At 40.2% G+C, this 20,266-nt stretch overlaps 1 protein-coding gene across 11 annotated transcripts in view; it reads left to right on the top strand.

Annotated features, from left to right (window-relative positions):
• The window catches only part of LOC128697263 (FACT complex subunit spt16-like), a 52,438-nt gene that overhangs the window by 28,989 nt on the left and 3,183 nt on the right, over positions 1 to 20,266 (top strand). For 3 of the 11 annotated variants that reach the window (XM_070104135.1, XM_070104132.1, XM_070104138.1), the window contains 3 exons: positions 11,273 to 13,347; positions 13,470 to 13,645; positions 19,461 to 19,543. In XM_070104135.1, coding sequence (XP_069960236.1) covers positions 11,273 to 11,349 — 77 coding nt within the window. In that variant the 3' untranslated portion in view covers positions 11,350 to 13,347; positions 13,470 to 13,645; positions 19,461 to 19,543. The remainder of the gene's footprint in view (positions 1 to 11,272; positions 13,348 to 13,469; positions 13,646 to 19,460; positions 19,544 to 20,266) is intronic. The other 8 variants (XM_070104134.1, XM_070104142.1, XM_070104139.1 and 5 more) reach the window with 6 other exon arrangements.

Genomic DNA, 20,266 nt, shown 5'->3' with positions numbered 1-20,266 from the left:
ATTAATCCGTGCAAGACACCCAAAAGTATGAAAAAATTTTTTTTTTTACCACATGAAATATTAATTTTAATACACACAAACTGAAGAAGACATGCACATTTACATGACACTTACCTTTATTGAAGATCTGGTGATGATTGATGGGATGGAAGGAGGGGAGAGTGTTGGTGGTCTTAGTGTTTAGAAGGGGAATCCCCCTTCCATTAGGACTTGAGGTGTCAAGTCCTTTTCTGGGGTTACTTCCCTTCTTCTTTTAATGCCACTAGGACCAGCTTGAGAGTCACTGGACTTGTGTCGCACAACATATCTGTCCATAGAGGTCTGTACCTCTCGTTCTTTTATGACATTCCTAAAGTGTTTCACAACATTGTCAGTGCAATAGTCACCAGCATGGCATGCAATAACTGTGTGAGGTTGATTTTCATCCATAAAGGTTTGCACTTTAAGCCACATTGCACATATTTCCTTAATCTTTGAAGTAGGCAACGTCTTCAATTTCTCTCTCCCCTCCTCCGAAGCAGTTTCCTCAGGTGTGGCCTCTTGCTGTTGAAGATGATGTAGCAGCTCATCAGTGGTTAGTTGTTCATTGTCCTCCTCCACCAACTCTTCCACATCCTCCCCACTAACCTCCAACCCGAAGGACTTCCCCAATGCCACAATTGATTCCTCAACTGGCATATGCTTCTCAGGGTTAGCTCCAAATCCCTCAAAATCCCTTTTGTCTACACATTCTGGCCACAGTTTCTTCCAAGCAGAGTTCCAGGTCCTCTTAGTCACTCCCTCCCAAGCCTTACCTATAAGGTTTACACAATTGAGGATATTAAAGTGATCTCTCCAAAAGTCTCTTAGTCAATTGAATTTCTGAGGTCACTACAAAGCACCTTTCAAACAGAGCTTTTGTGTACAGTTTTTTGAAGTTTGCAATGACCTGCTGGTCCATGGGCTGCAGGAGAGGCGTGGTATTAGGAGGCAAAAACTTGACCTTAATGAAGCTCATGTCCCTTAATGAAGCTCATGTCCCCACAAAGTCGCTCTGCCAAGTCTGTAGGATGACCAGGGGCATTGTCTAACACCAGGAGGCACTTAAGGTCTAATTTATTTTCAAATAGGTAATTTTTCAGTGGGGGCAAATGCTTGGTGTAACCAGTCATAGAAAAAGTCTCTAGTGACCCATGCCTTACTGTTTGCCCTCCACAGCACACCCAAATTAGCCTTGAGGATATTCTTTTGCCTGAATGCTCTGGGAGTTTGAGTGATACACCAATAAAGGCTTCACTTTGCAATCACCACTAGCATTGGCACACATTAACAGAGTAAGCCTGTCTTTCATAGGTTTATGTCCTGGGAGTGGCTTTTTCCCCCTGAGTAATGTAGGTCCTGCTTGGCATTTTCTTCCAAAACAGGCCTGTTTTATTGCAATTAAGCAAACAATAGTGAATAAGAAAATTACATAAGGTGACTTATGCTTATTAGTAAAATCACATAATGAGGTAGTTGATTAATTACTAAGAGATTGTACTATGAAATTTGAACAATAATGGAGCAAAACATACACTACACTATGTGGGCTTTTAGGTTGGACATTGTTCAGTCATTCTCTGTAAGATTAGTATCCCTGAGAAATCGTGATAGATCATTCTCGTTTGTGATTGTGTACAGTTGACCTACATTTGTTTTCCTAACTAGAATTTTCCCATCCAGTGTGAAGCATTGGTGTATTGTGTCATTATTCTCCCGCTTAAGTTTTCTGACTCTGTACAGGAGGTTCTGACGTTTTTTGGTAAGACACTCGTTTATGTATACATGTTTGTTTACTTTAATAGATGCAATTATAAAATCTTTTTTCCTGTCATGTGAGTGGAATCTAAGCATAACACTTTTTCTACCATGGGATCCTAGTAACCTGGCTTCTTTTATTTCTGACTCTGGTATTGTAACTTTTGTTTGGTCCTTTATGATCTGCAGAGTAATTTCTTTACTGTTTGTTTGGTTCATATCACTGGGAAAAAGTGGACTGTTAACTATTACTGCGTCCGTCCGATAGTTTATCTTGTTCAGTTTTATGTTCTTGGAGAGCAAAGTAGTCACTGAACTGGTTATCTAAGTTGTTCTTCCATTCTTTTACTGCTTCTTCAACCTTTGTATTAAGAGATATTATTTGTTGGGTATGGCTATCTATGACTGTTTGGATGGTCTTGTCACAGTTAGTCGTTCCTGGTGTTGTTAACTTTTGTTCAAGACTGAGGATTTTGTTCTCGAGTTGTGTCATCCTGGTGTCTTGTTCTGTTAGCGTCTCTCGAAGATTCATATTTTCAATAACTAAGGTGGATATGAATGACTTTAGGGTATCTGGATCGTTCATCATACCTGAGAGACTACTTGGTAGGTTGAATCCGGGGAAGAGAGGGGAGGATGGGCTGGTGGCAGCCATGTTTGTTGTTATTGTTGTGGTGTTGCCGTGAGCAGTGGCGAGAGGGGTGGTAGCTGGGCCGGCATTGTCTTGGGTACACTTGTTGAATAGTTGATTTTTTGGTGTTTTTTTGGTGGCCTTGGTGCTGTTTCCTCTGATATTGTGCCTCATAATACTACATGAATTGTTGTAGTTAAGAGGAAGCTGTAGTTATACAAAGCTTAGGGTTACGTTGTTCGGCTGGCAGTGGGGTGTTGCTTTGGGTTTGAGGGTAGTCTTCCTTTGATCTTTATTATTTTCGATTTGTAGGTTTCACTGTTGGTAATCTTTGGTCATTATGGGTGCTACGTTGGGTAGTGCAGTTTTGCTTGTAACTAGGTCATCGTAGGAGCATTGGTGGCTGTGATAGTTTGAGAAAAGTACGGAGCTTGGAGGTCGCTGCTGTTTCTGCCGCTGACACTCTTACAATGGGTTCTTTGGAACATAACCCCATTGTAAGTCAAGGAGCACTTTCCTGTGCCTTTAACAGTGATGTTTCTACTGTTGCTGTTATTCTAAACTTTTGACCATGTTGGTGCTTGAAAATAAAGACTGGGTGAGTGTTTTTATTGCAAGAATTGTTTAACATGATAAATAATCTATCTCTGCAAGTACATGTACGTATAGCAAATCCTTGACTTAGAAACACGTCAAGAATCTCGTGTATTGTCTAAAATATTCATAATGGAGGAAGTCTTCAACTTAAGAACACGTTAGGGACTTTCTTTATTGTGTATAATAATAATAATAATAATAATAATATACACAATATAGCTAGCCGTCCACTTTTTTGAGTTCCACTTTGACGAGCTTCGAATATTCGCGAATGCCCAGCCACTCAATCATAACATGTATATACAGCGGTCCCTCGCTTTTCGTAGTTGTCGGCAATCATGGATTTCGGAAATCATAGGGGTATTTTTGTATAAACATGGATTTGCTTTTCATAGGTTGACTCGCGAGTAGTACAGTGGACCCCCGCATAACGATGGCATCACATAGCGATTTTTCCGCATACCGCTTACTTTTATCGCAAAATTTTTGCCGCGCATACCGATTAAAAACCCGCTCACCGATTTTCGTCCGAGACGCGTCCAATGTGCCCTCAGCCAGCCTCACATGTGCCGCCCGTCCCATTGTTTACCAGCCAGCCTCCGCGGTAACATCCAAGCATACACTCGGAATATTTCGTATTATTACAGTGTTTTCGGTGCTGTTTCTGGAAAATAAGTGACCATGGGCCCCAAGAAAGCTTCTAGTGCCAACCCTGTGGTAAAAAGGGTGAGAATTAGTATGGAAATTAAGAAAGATTTTGAAGGGTTTGGGGCTAACCCTGAGAAGCCTATGCCAGTTGTGGAATCCATTGTGCCTACTTCAAAGATTAAGGAAATGTGTGCACAGTGGGTTGAACTGCAAACCTTTATGGATGAAAATCACCCTGACACAGCTGTTGCAAGCCGTGCTGGTGACTATTTCAATGACAATGTTGTGGCCCATTTTAGACAAATCGTAAAGGAACGGGAGGTACAGAGCTCTATGGACAGATTTGTTGTGCGACAGAGGTCCAGTGACTCTCAAGCTGGTCCTAGTGGCATTAAAAGAAGAAGGGAAGTAACCCCGGAAAAGGACTTGCTACCTCAAGTCGTAATGGAAGGGGATTCCCCTTCTAAACAGTAAGAAGATAATGCTCTCCCCTCCTCCCATCCCATCAATCATCACCAGATCTTCAATAAAAGTAAGTGTCATGTAAGTGTGCATGCCTTTTTCAGTTTGTGTGTATTAAAATTAATATTTCATGTGGTAAAAAAATTTTTTTTTCATACTTTTGGGTGTCTTGCACGGATTAATTTTATTTCCATTATTTCTTATGGGGAAAATTCATTCACATAACGATTATTTCGCATAACAATTACCTCTCTTGCACGGATTAAAATCGTTAACCGGGGGTCCACTGTAGTTCGTCCGGGACGCGTACCCACGGCGACATCCAGTCTGGCATTGTTTACCAGTGAGCGAAGGCCTCCTCACGTGCTCCAGCAAAATATTTCATAATATTCCATTTATTTTAGTGCTTGCAAGTACTAAATAAGCTACCATGGCTCCAAAGAAAGCTCCTAGTGCCAATCCTGTGGTAAAAAAGGTAAGAAATACGATTGAATTTAAGAAAAACATGATTGAACAATATGAAAGTGGTACAAGTACGGGCGAACTGGCCAGGATGTATAAGAAACCCTATACAACCATATGTTCTATAGTGGTCAAGAAAAAGGAAATCAAGGATGTTGTTGTTTCAAAGTGGGTAAGTATGCTGACAAAAATGAGATCACCAGTACTGGAAGAGGTTGACAAGTTATTATTGGTGTGGATAAATGAGAAACAATTAGCAGGAGATACTCTTATGACTTTGATTATTTGTGAAAAGGCCAGGCAGTTCCACAATGATTAGGTAAAGAAATTGCCTGAAAATATTGGTGATGTGAGTGAATTTAAGGCCAGCAAAGGTTGGTTTGAGAGATTTAAGAACCGTACTGACATACACAGTGTGGTAAGGCATGGTGAGGCTGGCAGTTTGGACCACAAGGCGGCTGAAGAATATGTGCATGAATTCCAGGAGTACATAGAGGCTGAAGGACTGAAACCTGAACAAGTGTTCAATTGTGACGAAACAGGCCTCTTTTGGAAGAAAATGCCAAAGAGGACCTTCATTACACAAGAGGAAAAGTCAATGCCAGGACACAAGCCTATGAAAGACCGGCTGACGCTAGTGTTCTCTGCTAATGCTAGTTGGGATTTCAAAGTGAAGCCATTACTAGTGTACCATTCTGAAAATCCCAGAGTGTTCAGGAAAAACAATGTTATGAAGAGTAAATTGTGTGTATTTTGGAAATCTAATAATAAGGCATGGGTCACCAGGGAAATTTTCGTCGAGTGGTTCAATGAAGTGTTTGGCCCTAGTGTGAAGAATTACCTCCTGGAAAAGAAATTGGATCTCAAGTGCCTGCTAGTAATGGACAATGCACCTGCTCATCCTCCAAACTTGGATGACCTAATTTTTGAGGAGTTTGGGTTCATCACAATAAAGTTCTTGGCCCCGAATACCACTCCTCTCTTCCTGCCCATGGACCAGCAGGTTATTTCAAACTTTAAAAAACTCTAGACCAAGGCAATGTTTCAGAGGTGTTTGACTGTGACCACAGACACTCACTTGACCCTAAGGGAATTTTGGAGAGATCACTTGAGCATCCTCCACTGCATAACCCTTATAGGTATGGCTTGGGAGGGAGTGACTACCAGGACTTTGAACTCTGCCTGGAGAAAATAATGGGTAGTTTGTGTCGACAAGAGGTATTTTGAAGGGTTTGGGACTGATCCTGATGAGCCTACATCTGTTGTAAAATCAATTGTGGCACTGGGGAGTTCCATGGGGTTGGATGTGAGTTTGGAGGATGTGGAAGAATTGGTGGAAGACCACAATGAAGAGCTCACCACTGAGGAGCTGCAAGAGCTTCAGCAGGAACAGCAACAGATCGCAGCTCAGAATCTTGCTGCAGAGGAGGAGGAAGAGAGATGAAAGATGGTGCCTTCTTCAGAAATTTTAGATTTTTGCTATGTGGGGTAAGATGGAAAGCTTTATGGAGAAACATCACCCTGAGAAGGTTGTTGCAAGCCATGTTGACAGCATGTACAGTGACAAAGTCTACCCATTTTAGGGAAGTTTTAAAGAGACGCCAGAAACAGCTCTCTGGACAATTATTTTACGAAACAGGACTCGAGTGAATCTCAAGGTGGCCCAAGTGGCATTAAGAAACAGAGAAGAGAAGCAACCCCCAGAAAAGCAATTTGTACCTGAGGTGTTCCTGGAAAGGGATTCCCCTTGCAAACTATAAACAATCGACTCTCTCTCCTCCTGCAGTCTCCCATACACTAAGAGGAATCTCCAATAAAGGTAAGTGTTATGCTGTTAATCTTTCATTCATCATTTCCCATTGTATTGTTTATGTACTACATGTATATTTCATGTAAAAATTTTTTTTGTTTTAATAATTGTGGGTGTCAGGAACGGATTAATTGTATTTACATTACTTCTTATGGGGAAAAATGATTCGCAAATCGTAGATTTCGTTAATAGTAGCAGCTCCAGGAATGGATTAACTACGAAAAACGAGGGACCACTGTACAATAATTTATGAAATTTTCATGTGTTTTATGATATTTTGTGGTTCAATAGATTAAGGAGCAATATTGTTAAGTGAAGTAAATGCTATTATTAATATTCCCTGCAATATATTTGCACATCAAAACATTTGTGAGTGCTTCAGTATTATTATATTTTTTTTTTTAACAAGTCGGTCGTCTCCCACCGAGGCAGGGTTACCCAAAAAAGAAAGAAAATCCCTAAAAAGAAAATACTTTCATCATCATTCAACACTTTCACCACACTCCCACATTATCACTGCTTTTGCAGAGGTGCTTAGAATACAACAGTTTAGAAGCATATATGTATAAAGATACACAACATACCCCTCCAAACTGCCAATATCCCAAACCCCTCCTTTAAAGTGCAGGCATTGTACTTCCCATTTCCAGGACTCAAGTCTGACTATATGAAAATAACCGGTTTCCCTGAATCCCTTCACTAAATATTACCCTGCTCACACTGCAACAGATTGTCAGGTCCCAAGTATCATTCGTCTCCATTCACTCCTATCTAACACGCTCATTCACGTTTGCTGGAAGTCCAAGCCCCTTGCCCACAAAACCTCCTTTACCCCCTCTTTCCAACCCTTTCGAGGACGACCCCTACCCCTCTTTCCTTCCCCTATAGATTTATATGCTTTCCATGTCATTCTACTTTGATCCATTGTCTCTAAATGACCAAACCACCTCAACAACCCCTCTTCTGCCCTCTGACTAATACTTTTATTAACTCCACACCTTCTCCTAATTTCCACACTCTGAATTTTCTGCATAATAGTTACACCACACATTGCCCTTAGACAGGACATCTCCACTGCCTCCAACTGTCTCCTTGCTGCTGCATTTACCACCCAAGCTTCACACCCATATAAGAGTGTTGGTACTACTATACTTTCATACATTCCCTTCTTTGCCTCCATAGATAATGTTTTTTGACTCCACATATACCTCAATGCACCACTCACCTTTTTTCCCTCATCAATTTTATGATTAACCTCATCCTTCATAAATCCATCCGCTGACACGTCAACTCCCAAGTATCTGAAAACATTCATTTCTTCCATACTCTTCCTCCACAATTTGATATCCAATTTTTCTTTATGTAAATCATTTGATACCCTCATCACCTTACTCTTTTCTATGTTCACTTTCAACTTTCTACCTTTACACACATTCTCAAATTCATCCACTAAGCTTTGCAATTTTTCTTTAGAATCTCCCATAAGCACAGTATCATCAGCAAAAAGTAACTGTGTCAATTCCCATTTTGAATTTGATTCCTCATAATTTAATCCCACCCCTCTCTCGAACACCCTAGCATTTACTTCTTTTACAACCCCATCTATAAATATATTAAGCAACCATGGTGACATTACACATCCCTGTCTAAGACCTACTTTTACCGGGAATTATTTTCCCTCTCTTCTACACACCCTAAGCTGAGCCTCACTATCCTCATAAATGCTCTTTACAGCATTTAGTAACTTACCACCTATTGCATAAACTTACAATATCTGCCATATTGCTCCTCTGTCCAATCTATCATATATATGCCTTTTCTAAATGCATAAATGCAATAAAAACTTCCCTACCTTTATCTAAATACTGTTCACATATATGCTTCAATGTAAACACTTGATCTACACATCCCCTACCCACTCTGAAGCCTCCTTGCTCATCCGCAATTTTACATTCTGTCTTACCTGTAATTCTTTCAATTATAACCCTACTGTACACTTTTCCTGGTATACTCAGTAAACTTATTCCTCTATAATTTATACAATCTCTTTTGTCCCCTTTCCCTCTATATAAAGGGACTATACATGCTCTCTGCCAATCCCTAGGTACCTTACCCTCTTTCATACATTTATTAAACAAAAGTACCAACCACTCCAACACTATATCCCCCCCTGCTTTTAACATTTCTGTCATGATCCCATCAGTTCCAGCTGCTTTACCCCCTTTTATTCTACGCAATGCCTCGCGTACCTCCACCACACTTACATTCTGCTCTTCTTCACTCGTAAAAGATGGTATACCTCCCTGGCCAGTGCATGAAATTAATGCCTCCCTTTCTTCCTCAACATTTAAAAGTTCCTCAAAATATTCTCGCCATCTACCTAATACCTCCCTCTCCCCATCTACTAACTCCCCTACTCTGTTTTTAATGGACAAATCCATACTTTCCCTAGGCTTTCTTAACTTGTTTAACTCGCTCCAAAAATTTTTTCTTATTTTCATTAAAATTTCTTGACAGTGCCTCTACCACTCTTTCATCTGCTCTCCTTTTGCACTCTCTCAACACTCTCTTCACCTTTCTTTTACTCTCCATATACTCTGCTCTTCTTATAACACTTGTGCTTTGTAAAAATGTCTCGTAAGCTACCTTTTTCTCTTTTATCACACTCTTTACTTCATCATTCCACCAATCACTCGTCTTTTCTCCTGCCCCCACCCTCCTATAACCACAAACTTGTGCCCCACATTCTAATACTGCATTTTTAAAATTATTCCAACCCTCTTCAACCCCACCACTACTCATTTTTGCACTAGCCCACCTTTCTGCCAATAGTCGCTTATATCTTGCCTGAACTTCCTCCTCCCTTAGTTTATACACTTTCACCTCCCTCTTATTTGTTGTTGCCACCTTCCTCTTTTCCCATCTACCTCTTACTCTAACTGTAACTACAACTAAATAATGATTTGATATATCAGTTGCCCCTTTATAAACATGTACATCCTGGAGCCTACACATCAACCTTTTATCCACCAATACATAATCTAACAAACTACTTTCATTACGTGCTACATTATACCTTGTATATTTATTTATCCTGTTTTTCATAAAATATGTATTACTTATTAGCAAATTTCTTTCTACACATAGCTCAATTAAAGGCTCCACATTTACATTTAAGTGAATAATATTTAGATAAGGCTAAAGAGGTCTTTGTGGCATTTATGGATTTGGAAAAGGCATATGACAGGGTGGATAGGGGGGCAATGTGGCAGATGTTGCAGGTGTATGGTGTAAGAGGTAGGTTACTGAAAGCAGTGAAGAGTTTTTACGAGGATAGTGAGGCTCAAGTTAGAGTATGTAAGAAAGAGGGAAATTATTTCCCAGTAAAAGTAGGCCTTAGACAAGGATGTGTGATGTCACCGTGGTTGTTTAATATATTTATAGATGGGGTTGTAAGAAAAGTAAATGCGAGGGACTTGGCAAGAGGCGTGGAGTTAAAAGATAAAGAATCACACAGAAAGTGGGAGTTGTCACAGTTGCTCTTTGCTGATGACACTGTGTTCTTGGGAGATTCTGAAGAGAAGTTGCAGAGATTGGTGGATGAATTTGGTAGGGTGTGCAAAAGAAGAAAATTGAAAGTGAATACAGGAAAGAGTAAGGTTATGAGGATAAAAAGATTAGGTGATGAAAGATTAGATATCAGATTGGAGGGAGAGAGTATGGAGGAGGTGAATGTATTCAGATATTTGGGAGTGGACATGTCAGCGGATGGGTCTATGAAAGATGAGGTGAATCATAGAATTGATGAGGGGAAAAGGGTGAGTGGTGCACTTAGGAGTCTGTGGAGACAAAGAACTTTGTCCTTGGAGGCAAAGAGGGGAATGTATGAGAGTATAGTTTAGCAACGCTCTTATACGGGTGTGAAGCATGGGTGATGAATGTTGCAGCGAGGAGAAGGCTGGAGGCAGTGGAGATGTCATGTCTGAGGGCAATGTGTGGTGTGAATATAATGCAGAGAATTCGTAGTTTGGAAGTTAGGAGGAGGTGCTGGATTACCAAAACTGTTGTCCAGAGGGCTGAGGAAGGGTTGTTGATGTGGTTTGGATATGTAGAGAGAATGGAGCGAAACAGAGTGCCTTGAAGAGTGTATCAGTCTGTAGTGGAAGGAAGGCGGGGTAGGGGTCAGCCTAGGAAAGGTTGGATGTAGGGGGTAAAGGAGGTTTTGTGTGCGAGGGGCTTAGACTTTCATCAGGGATGCGTGAGTGTGTTTGATAGGAGTGAATTGAGGCAAATGGTTGTTAATACTTGATGTGCTGTTGGAGTGTGAGCAAAGTAACATTTATGAAGGGATTCAGGGAAACTGGCAGGCTGGGCGGACTTGAGTCCTGGAGATGGGAAGTACAGTGCTTGCACTCTGAAGGAGGGGTGTTAATGTTGCAGTTTAAAAAGTGTAGTGTAAAGCACCTTTCTGGCAAGACAGTGATGGAGTGAATGATGGTGAAAGTTTTTCTTTTTCGGGCCACTGTGCCTTGGTGGGAATTGGCCAGTGTGATAAAAAAAAAAAAAAAAAAAATGTCATTTTCTTTGTCATAAGAACAGTTTTCTTAATTGTAAGATAATTTTCTTATCGAACAATGGCAAGCGTATAGTAGGCCAACGCTGAATTATATAACTTTTCACTGTATGTAGTGACTATATATTTTAACTGTATATAGAAATTTTATATATTTTCACTTTATGTAGAGTTTGTTTATATTTTTAAAGTATATACTAGAACTTGTATATACTAGAACTTGTATATATCTTCACTGTATATAGAAGTTTTATATCTTCTCACTGTGCATAGAACTTATATATGTTTTCATTCATTTCACCATTTGTTTCAGGTGGTGCCATATTCCACGTTGATCATCAGTGGTATATATGGGGCAGTGAACTCACCCAAACTTGTAACCATCCCTGATGCCAAGGTCCTCCTGCAGCCTATATACACTCTGGCTCCTTACCAGTTTAAGTTTTTTTATATTTACTCAAGGATATTTACAGGGTTGGGTTAAAAGTTGCTATCTTTATTTACAAGAGCTGTTACTTAAGTTCAACTTATTTGAAAACCTTTTTATTTTATGAACACAATGGATTTTGATTTTTTTTTGGTTATCATGGTGGGTATTTTACAAATATGTATTGTAATTATAATTAAGTGTACTTGTAGCTTACTTACAAACAAAATGAAATTGGAGGCATATGTGGGCTAGAAATTTTATTTGGTCATCTGACTTTATTTCGGTTATGTTATGTTATACGGACATGTTCCATTTTAGAATCATGTTATGAATAAATGATCTCAGATGAAGTGATGTTCTGAGGTAGGGTACATTGAGAGTATGGTTACTTGTTTCTTCCTGCCTTGTGGTGTAGAAGCTCACTTTTTGTTGCTTTTAGAGTGGAGGTATTTTGACACTATTGGCCTTGTCTACAACAGTAAGGCAACCCACATCCCTACAGTGTTGAAGGCTCTGTTGAAATGATGGATCTGTCCAGGCTGGGTTCAGACAAGAGATAAGTTGTCTTGCTCTGTTCATTATTGTGTCAAGAAATCACAGATGAGACATGGGGCAGGCAATCCAAGAAGGTGGAGTATACTGAAGGTGTAAGCAGTCTTACTTGATACAGAGTCTTGCGGCTTGTACTGTTTAGAGTCAAATTTTAGCGCAAGGATATGAACCTCATTCCAGGGTACCAATACACTCCCATTCATTCTTACCATTGCTCAAGCATTACTATCATGGTGCCTAGAGACCATCATCTTTATTTTCTTAGAAGGAAATGCAACCTGCCATCATTTTTCTTAGGCTAATATAGCTGTAAGCTGGTGATTGATATAATATAGAACGGCCAGCATTTCCTTTCCTAGATAAGTGAATGTTAGAGTACAGTCATCTCCATATGCATGAGCTTGTAGAATGAGCTGAAGGTTATTGAAATAAACTTTCCATAACAATAGCATAAGCACAATTCCATGTGATACACTGGTACTAGTAGTGTGTGTTGTTGACTCTGTTCCACTTAGAACTACACTTAGAGATATAGCTTAGAGGTAATCAGTGAGAAAGCATAGTGTAGATGTAGCTGTTAACTTGTAGTTTTGCCAAGAGTCCCTGGTGCCATACTTGGTGGAAATGTAGCAATGTCCAGTGCTACTACACATCTGAGTGTGGATTCATGTAGCGACTAGTGCCACTTGGTGGAGAAGTTTAACAAGAGATCAGCAGAAGAGTAACCTTTTCTTAAGGCATATTGATGATCACAAAGAAGTGACTGATATTTGAAAAACTCATCCTTATTAGTTGTGAGGTTATTATCTAAGGAATCTTGCCAGTGATTGATGAGAATGACACAAGTCTCTCATTGTTGATTTCCATTCTACTCTTACTTTTGTGAACAGGAAAAGAACATTTACTTATTTCCACAGAGAAGGCCATTTACACTACTAGGCACTGCTGATAGTTGTGAGTTAGAGGTGGTCGTAGGTGGTCTTGACATTTACTCAACAATCTTGGACTCACAGCATTTTTATTCCTCTCTGTCTGACTGTACTCACCTATTTATATTTCTCAGTTCCTTACATATGGACTTATATTTTGAATATAATAATAGTAATAATAATAATAATAATGCAGAAAGTAAAATTGAGACTTATTTACTTTAGTGTCCACTGATAGACATACTGTATTCTGTAAATAAATAATCATATACAAAAAACCACATAGTAATTATTATTATGATAATGAAGATGATATTTCTTATTACAGAGAGATTCACCATCACTGCCACACAAGATGCTGGCCATGTGTTATGTCTCAGCAGATCCTGGAGGATGTAGATAGTTTATGACAAAGTGTACCACCATTGAGATGCCCTTGTGTGTCTACGATGCCAACCAGAATAAAGATACTAACAGGTACACAAGTAAAGATAGTGAGATAAATAATGAGAAGCAGAGTTAGTTGTTTTTTTTTTATTTAACTATTTTATAACATGTAAATCATACATTGTGATTAATATTGTGGAATCTTGTTACAGCTTCAAGGGCCCCAGGGTAGTTGTGTGCAGCATAGACAATATGCCCACACAGCTGCCCAGGGAAGGCATGGATTTATTCGGGTCTCTGGTGGTGCCTCATATGTACGACATGTTGAAGTCTGATACTTCCAAGCCCTTCGAGGAGCAGTCAGTCATTCACCCACGAAGTGCATGGGGTTAGTTTTTTGATGTTGTCTTGTGAAGTTCATGGGATTAGTCTCTTGATGTTCAATTATTAAATTCATATAAGTCTGAGTGACCTTACCTTGAGTTTACGTGGAGAGGGTTTCGGGGGTCGAGACCCTTTGTGGTCTGGTCTAAGACCAGGCCTCATGGTGGATCAGGGTCTGATCAACCAGACTTACTTGTGGCCACACGCAAGCTAATGTATGAACCACAACCCGGTTGGTCAGGTACTGATTTTATGTGCCTGTCCAGTGCCTTCTTGAAGAGAGCCAGGGGTCTTTTGGTAATCCTCATTTTGTATTCATAAGAACATAAGAACGAAGGAACACTGCAGAAGGCCTACTGGCCCATGCAAGGCAGGTCCAAGTCCCTACCGGCTTAAGCCAATGCACCCAACCTAGTCAGGTCAGGTCACATTGACTTAAGGGAGGAACACGGCAACCGACCTGTTAGCACAAGCTATCAGGTCCAACTCACACCCACCCACATCTACTCATGTATTTATCCAACCTATTTTTAAAGCTACACAACGTTCTGGCCTCTATAACGGTACTTGGGAGTTTGTTCCACTCATCCACAACTCTATTACCAAACCAGTACTTTCCTATATCCCTCCTGAATCTGAATTTTTCCAACTTAAAACCATTGCTGCGAGTCCTGTCTAGGCTAGATATTTTCAGCACACTATTTACATCCCCTTTATTTATTCCTGTCTTCCACTTATAAACCTCAATCATATCCCCCCTAATTCTACGTCTTTCTAGAGAGTGCAGTTTCAGGGCCCTTAGTCTATCCTCATAGGGAAGGTTTCTGATACATGGGATCATCTTTGTCATCCTCCTTTGTACATTTTCCAGAGAATTTATATCCATTCTGTAATACGGTGACCAAAACTGTGCAGCATAATCTAAATGAGGCCTAACCAAGGATGTATAGAGTTGAAGAACAACCTGAGGACTCCTATTATTTATGCTTCTTGATATGAAGCCAAGGATTCTATTAGCTTTATTGCGAACACTTATGCACTGTTGTCTTGGTTTCAGATTACTGCTAACCAGAACTCCTAAATCTTTTTCGCAATCCGTAATATTAAGATGTACATTATTTAGTTTATATGTGGCATGGTTATTGTCCTGTCCAACATTTAGAACTTTGCATTTGTCTATATTAAACTGCATCTGCCACTTCTCCGACCACTGCATCAGTCTATTCAAATCTTCCTGGAGTGCTCGAATGTCCTCGTCAGAATGAATTCGACGGCCTATTTTGGTGTCATCGGCAAACTTGCCGATGTCGCTCTTTATGCCCTCATCTATGTCGTTTATGTAGATTGTGAACAGCAGGGGGCCCAACACTGACCCCTGTGGAACACCGCTCGTGACGCTTCCCCACTCTGATTTCTCCCCATTTATGCAAACTCTCTGCTGCCTATTTGTCAACCATGCCTCTATCCAGGAAAAAATTTCTCCTCCTATTCCATGTGCTTTAATTTTCCTCAATAGTCTCTGATGTGGGACCCTGTCAAAAGCCTTACTGAAGTCCATATACACAATATCATATTCATTACCATGATCTACCTCCTCAAATACCTTAGTAAAAAAAGTTAATAAATTCGTAAGGCAGGAACGCCCCTTTGTAAAACCATGCTGAGATTCGTTGATTAATCTATGCTTTTCAAGGTGGCTACGAACTGCCTCGGCAATTATTGATTCCATAAATTTTCCCACTATGGAGGTTAGGCTTATTGGTCTATAGTTCGAAGCTAAGGACCTGTCACCTGTTTTGAAAATAGGTATCACATTTGCCATTTTCCACTTATCTGGCACCATGCCAGTTTGTAGTGATATGTTGAAAAGATTAGCCAAAGGTGTGCTAAGCTCCTCTTTACATTCCTTTAGAACCCTTGCATACAGTTCATCAGGGCCTGGGGATTTGTTAGGTTTTAATTTATCTATTTGCCTAAGGACCATGTCACTTGTGACCCTAATAGTGCACAGTTTATTATTGTCCTGTTCTACATAATTTATCATTACTGGAATATCGCTGGTATCCTCCTGTGTAAAAACTGAGAGGAAGTATGTGTTAAAAATTCTACACATTTCCTTATCACTGTCAGTGAGGTGACCCGAGGAACTTTTGAGTGGGCCTATCTTGTCCCTGATCTTACTTCTGTATACCTGAAAGAATCCTTTTGGGTTAGTCTTCGATTCTCTTGCAACTTTAACCTCATAATCTCTATTTGCTTTTCTAATTCCCTTTTTTATTTCTCTCTTTAACTGAATATATCGATTTCTTAATTGCCCCTCTCCTCTTTTGATTTGCCTATATATGCCTCTCTTTTGACCAATCAGATATTTTAATCTATTGTTCATCCATTTAGGATCATTTTTGTTTGATCTGATTTCCCTATTTGGAACATAATTTGACTGAGCAGCTAGAACTATGCCCTGGAAAGCATCATATCGGCAACCATCACCACCTACCTGACCCCTAGTCAGGTCATTCCAGTTCAGCCCACCTAAGTAATTTTTCAGTCCTATGAAATCAGCCAAGCGAAAGTCAGGGACGGAGACTTGATTGCCATTATTAGGGGAATTCCATGATATGTTAAAACTGAGTGATTTGTGATCACTCCCCCCAAGCTCATTATTAACCTCAAGATTATTAATTAGTGTTTCCCTACTGGCAAGAACCAAGTCAAGGAGGTTATTTCCCCTAGTTGGCTCTGTCACAAACTGTTTTAAAAAACAATCCTGGATCGTATCAAGAAAGTCACCCGACTCTAAATTTCCTGTCAAATTGCTCCAGTCAATCTGTCTATAGTTGAAATCTCCCATTAGCACAACATTTTCGTATGTAGATGCCTTACGAATTTCGTCCCATAGAAGTTTACTGCACTCCCTATCAAGATTTGGGGCCCTGTAAATCACACCCAAAATTAGTTTTTCTCGGCCCTCGAGAAGCTGTAACCAAACAGATTCAGTGGCTGACGCTTCTAATTTAATATCTTGTCTAACACAACAATTTAAATTGTCTCTGACATACATCGCTACTCCACCACCTTTCCTGTTGACCCTGTCAGTGTGGAATAATTTATAGCCTTGTATGTGACATTCAGAGGGCATCTGTCTATCTTTCAGATTGAGCCAGGTCTCTGTTATAGTAATAATATCTATGTTTCCTGCACTTGCAATTAATCTTAGCTCATCTATCTTATTTCTAACACTCCTGCTATTAGTATAGTAAACCTTAAGGGAGCCAGTCCCTTGCTGCCCTCTGCTGTCCCCCTTTGTTTGCTGACCTGTTGTATTGTCTTTATTTATAACTTCATGCTGAATGCCTTTTATACATTTACTGTTTCCAACCCTAGTGTTGCAACCTGCTTGTTTCCCACACACACCCATACCTCTATCTTCCATCAGTTTAAAATCATAGGCATTTCACCAATGGCCTTCTCAATCGAGTCTGCAAGTGCTACCACCCCTGCCCCAGAGAGATGAACCCCATCCCTTGCATACATATCATGTTTGCCATAAAAGTTGTTCCAGTTGTCAATGAATGGGATTGCAAGTTCCTTGCAGTATCTGTCTAGCCAGCAATTTACACCAATTGCCCTAGACAACCATTCATTTGCTACTCCCCTTCTAGGCAAGATGCTACATATGATTGGGATCCCTCCCTTAGACTTAATGAAATCTATAGCTGACCTGTACTTATCTAGCAGCTCTTCTCTCCTACCCTTCCCAATATCATTTCCACCAGCACTGAGACAGATAATGGGCTTGTTCCCATTACCTGACATGATATTATCCAGTCTGTTGACAATGTCCCCAACACCAGCTCCAGGGAAGCACACTCTATCTCTCATCTTCTTATTCCTATTACAAAAAGCACGATCAACATATCTTACCTGAGAGTCACCAACCACAAGAATGCGCTTACCTTCATTAGCAGGGGCAGTAGTAGCCTTACCTTCACTGGCCACTGAAGTACATTCATCCTGGAGAACAGAGAAGCGATTTCCTACCTTCAGATCTGCACTCTTAACTTTCCTTACTCTGATGCGCCTCCCATTACTGTGAACAACTCGCCACTTGTAGCAGGTGCTGGGCTGCACCTCACTGCTGGTAGCCGTTGCTACCACCCCACCTACAGCCTCCTCACAGTGAGAGACAGACTGCACCTCACTGCTAGAAGCCTCATTCCCCACATCTCCAACCACCTCACACTCTCTCCCAGGCCCATTGAGGTGGACCTTCAGCCTCCTAATCTCCTCCTGGAGAAGCAAGACCTCCTCCTTCAACTCTCCAACCTCAGCTTTTAAAACACTGTAGAAGCAAGCCATGCTTTGTAACCGTCCACGCTAATCCCCAAGCAGCTCAGGGTCTGTGACCTCACGTGACGACTGACCACTGAACACTGACGACTGAGGAGGCAATTGAACAGTGTTTTTCCCCTGACACTGTGTGCAGGTTTTGTACCAATCCCTCCAGGACCTTCCAAGTTTATATTATCATGTATGTTTCTCACCTTCATTCGAGGGAATACAGACCAAGAACCTTCAACTGTTGACAATAGTTTAGATACCTTATATCACTTATGTGTGCTGTGAAAGTTGTTTGTACAGTTTGTAGGTCAGCAATGTCGCCAGCCTTGAAGGGGGGCCATTGGTGTACATCAGTATTCCAGGTTAGAGAGAATCATCATGGGTTTGATGTCCCTAGTTTTGAAGGTTGTCATTATCCATCCTATTAATTTCCTATCAGATTCAGTAGATACATTTTTGTGGTCTTTGAAGTTGAGATCCTCTGCCATTATCACTCCCAGGTCCTTCACATTACTATTTTACTCTATTTTATGGTTAGAATGTGCTTCTATGTATGATAATGTATGTAGCTATGTGTATCTGCAACTGAATAAACTTTGTTATGAGAAAAGTTGTAGACAAGAGTAAAGCAGCAGCAGATTACACTGCAGTATGGAGTTTGTGGAGACAAAGGACACTTTGAATGGAAGCAAAGAAGAAAATGTGTGAGAGTATAGTGGTACCAATTCTCTTATATGGGTGTGAAGCATGGGTTGTAAATGTTGTAACAAGGAGGAGACTGGGAGACAGACAGTGGAAATGTTGTTGTTATTATTATTGTCATGTCTGAGAGAAATGTGAGGAGTGAATATTATGCTAAGAGTTTGTTGGTTGGAGATTAGAAGGTGTGGGTTGTTAAAAGTGCAGTGGAACCTGTACTCGGGAGTGCATCCACGTGCGATGTTTTGCAGATACAAACATGCCCTCGGTCGATTTTTGGCTTCCAGACGCGAGCCGGACTCGAGGGAGGTTAATTGACACTGGTAAGGGGGCTCTCGCTCTCGACGTAGGATCTCGATCATTTGTCGGAGTACGTTATTGAAACTCGGCAACGAGCGATGAAAAGATGCTCCTTAACGTACATCAAGAATGAAAGAAATTTGACCATAAATAAGAGTTTTCAGCCATTAGTCTTGCCTTTTAGCAGTCTATTTTGATATTTTTATGATTATGTTCACGTTTTATTTAGTTTCCTTTGATAGAATGGGAAGATTTACTACAAAAATAAAGTTGATTTTAATTGGTTTCACCATTAAAAGTACTTTGAAATAGAGTTGAAAATTGCACACATGTTTATTTTTTTTTAGTGACATCAGGGTTAGGCATGATGAGGTAGGAGTAACAGACAACATGAAGCAGCAGTGGCAAAGTGTAACATTCAGAGTATAGCAATTATAAAATAATTTTTCTGACTGATTGTTTGTTTTGGGTTATCCTAGGTTCTGTACACATGTAGTCAGGAGCAGGAATGGTCGCTGTGGTGGCCCTATAAATCCAACAACAGTTTCTGCTGTCACCACCAGTATGTACAAACCTAATGACATGTATTTTATTCATTTTGATATATATATCATGTTTCTATGTTATTAATTATGTCATATTTCATGAAATGTGATAGATAAATGAATTGTAGAGGTGATATTAGGGAAATTATTAAAGTATTTTTTCGTGCCTGGAATTCCCTTGGAATGAATTAATTTAAATTCAATTAATGTAAAAGAGGAAAATTGACTTTACAAACGAGCAAATCCATCTACCCGTAAGGTCACGAAACTGATTAAAGTCCCGAGTAGAGGTTCCAGTGTAGCGTTATACAGAGGAAGGAAGAGGGGTCGTCGAGGTGTTTTGAACGACGAGAGAGGAGGGAACCAATTGGGATAGCGACGAGGATGTATAAAATCTGTAGTGGAGAGAAGGTAGGGTAGGGGGTCCTAGTAGGAAAGGAGGAGGAGGAGGAGATTATGAGAAGGGATTAGACACAGAATGTTAGATAGGAGTGAGTGGAGACAAGTTATTTTGATGATGTGAAATAAGTTGGAGAGTGAGGAAGGTAACAAACATAGAAAGTGACTTTGGGAAACTGGTTATGTGGAATTTATTCTGGAGTCGGGATATATATAGTATGTTATGCTGCGAAGGAGGAGGATTGGGGATATTGAAGTTTTGAATTGTAGTATTGATGTGTGGTTCTTGTAAGATAGTGATGGAGTGAGTGATATTGAAAGTATTTATTTGTTTTTTAGGT

Source organism: Cherax quadricarinatus, chromosome 89, assembly GCF_038502225.1.
Source record: "Cherax quadricarinatus isolate ZL_2023a chromosome 89, ASM3850222v1, whole genome shotgun sequence".
NCBI classification, from domain to species: Eukaryota; Metazoa; Arthropoda; class Malacostraca; order Decapoda; family Parastacidae; genus Cherax; species Cherax quadricarinatus.
The sequence above is the reverse complement of the archived record's forward strand: the minus strand, read 5'-3'. Positions and strand labels throughout refer to the sequence as shown.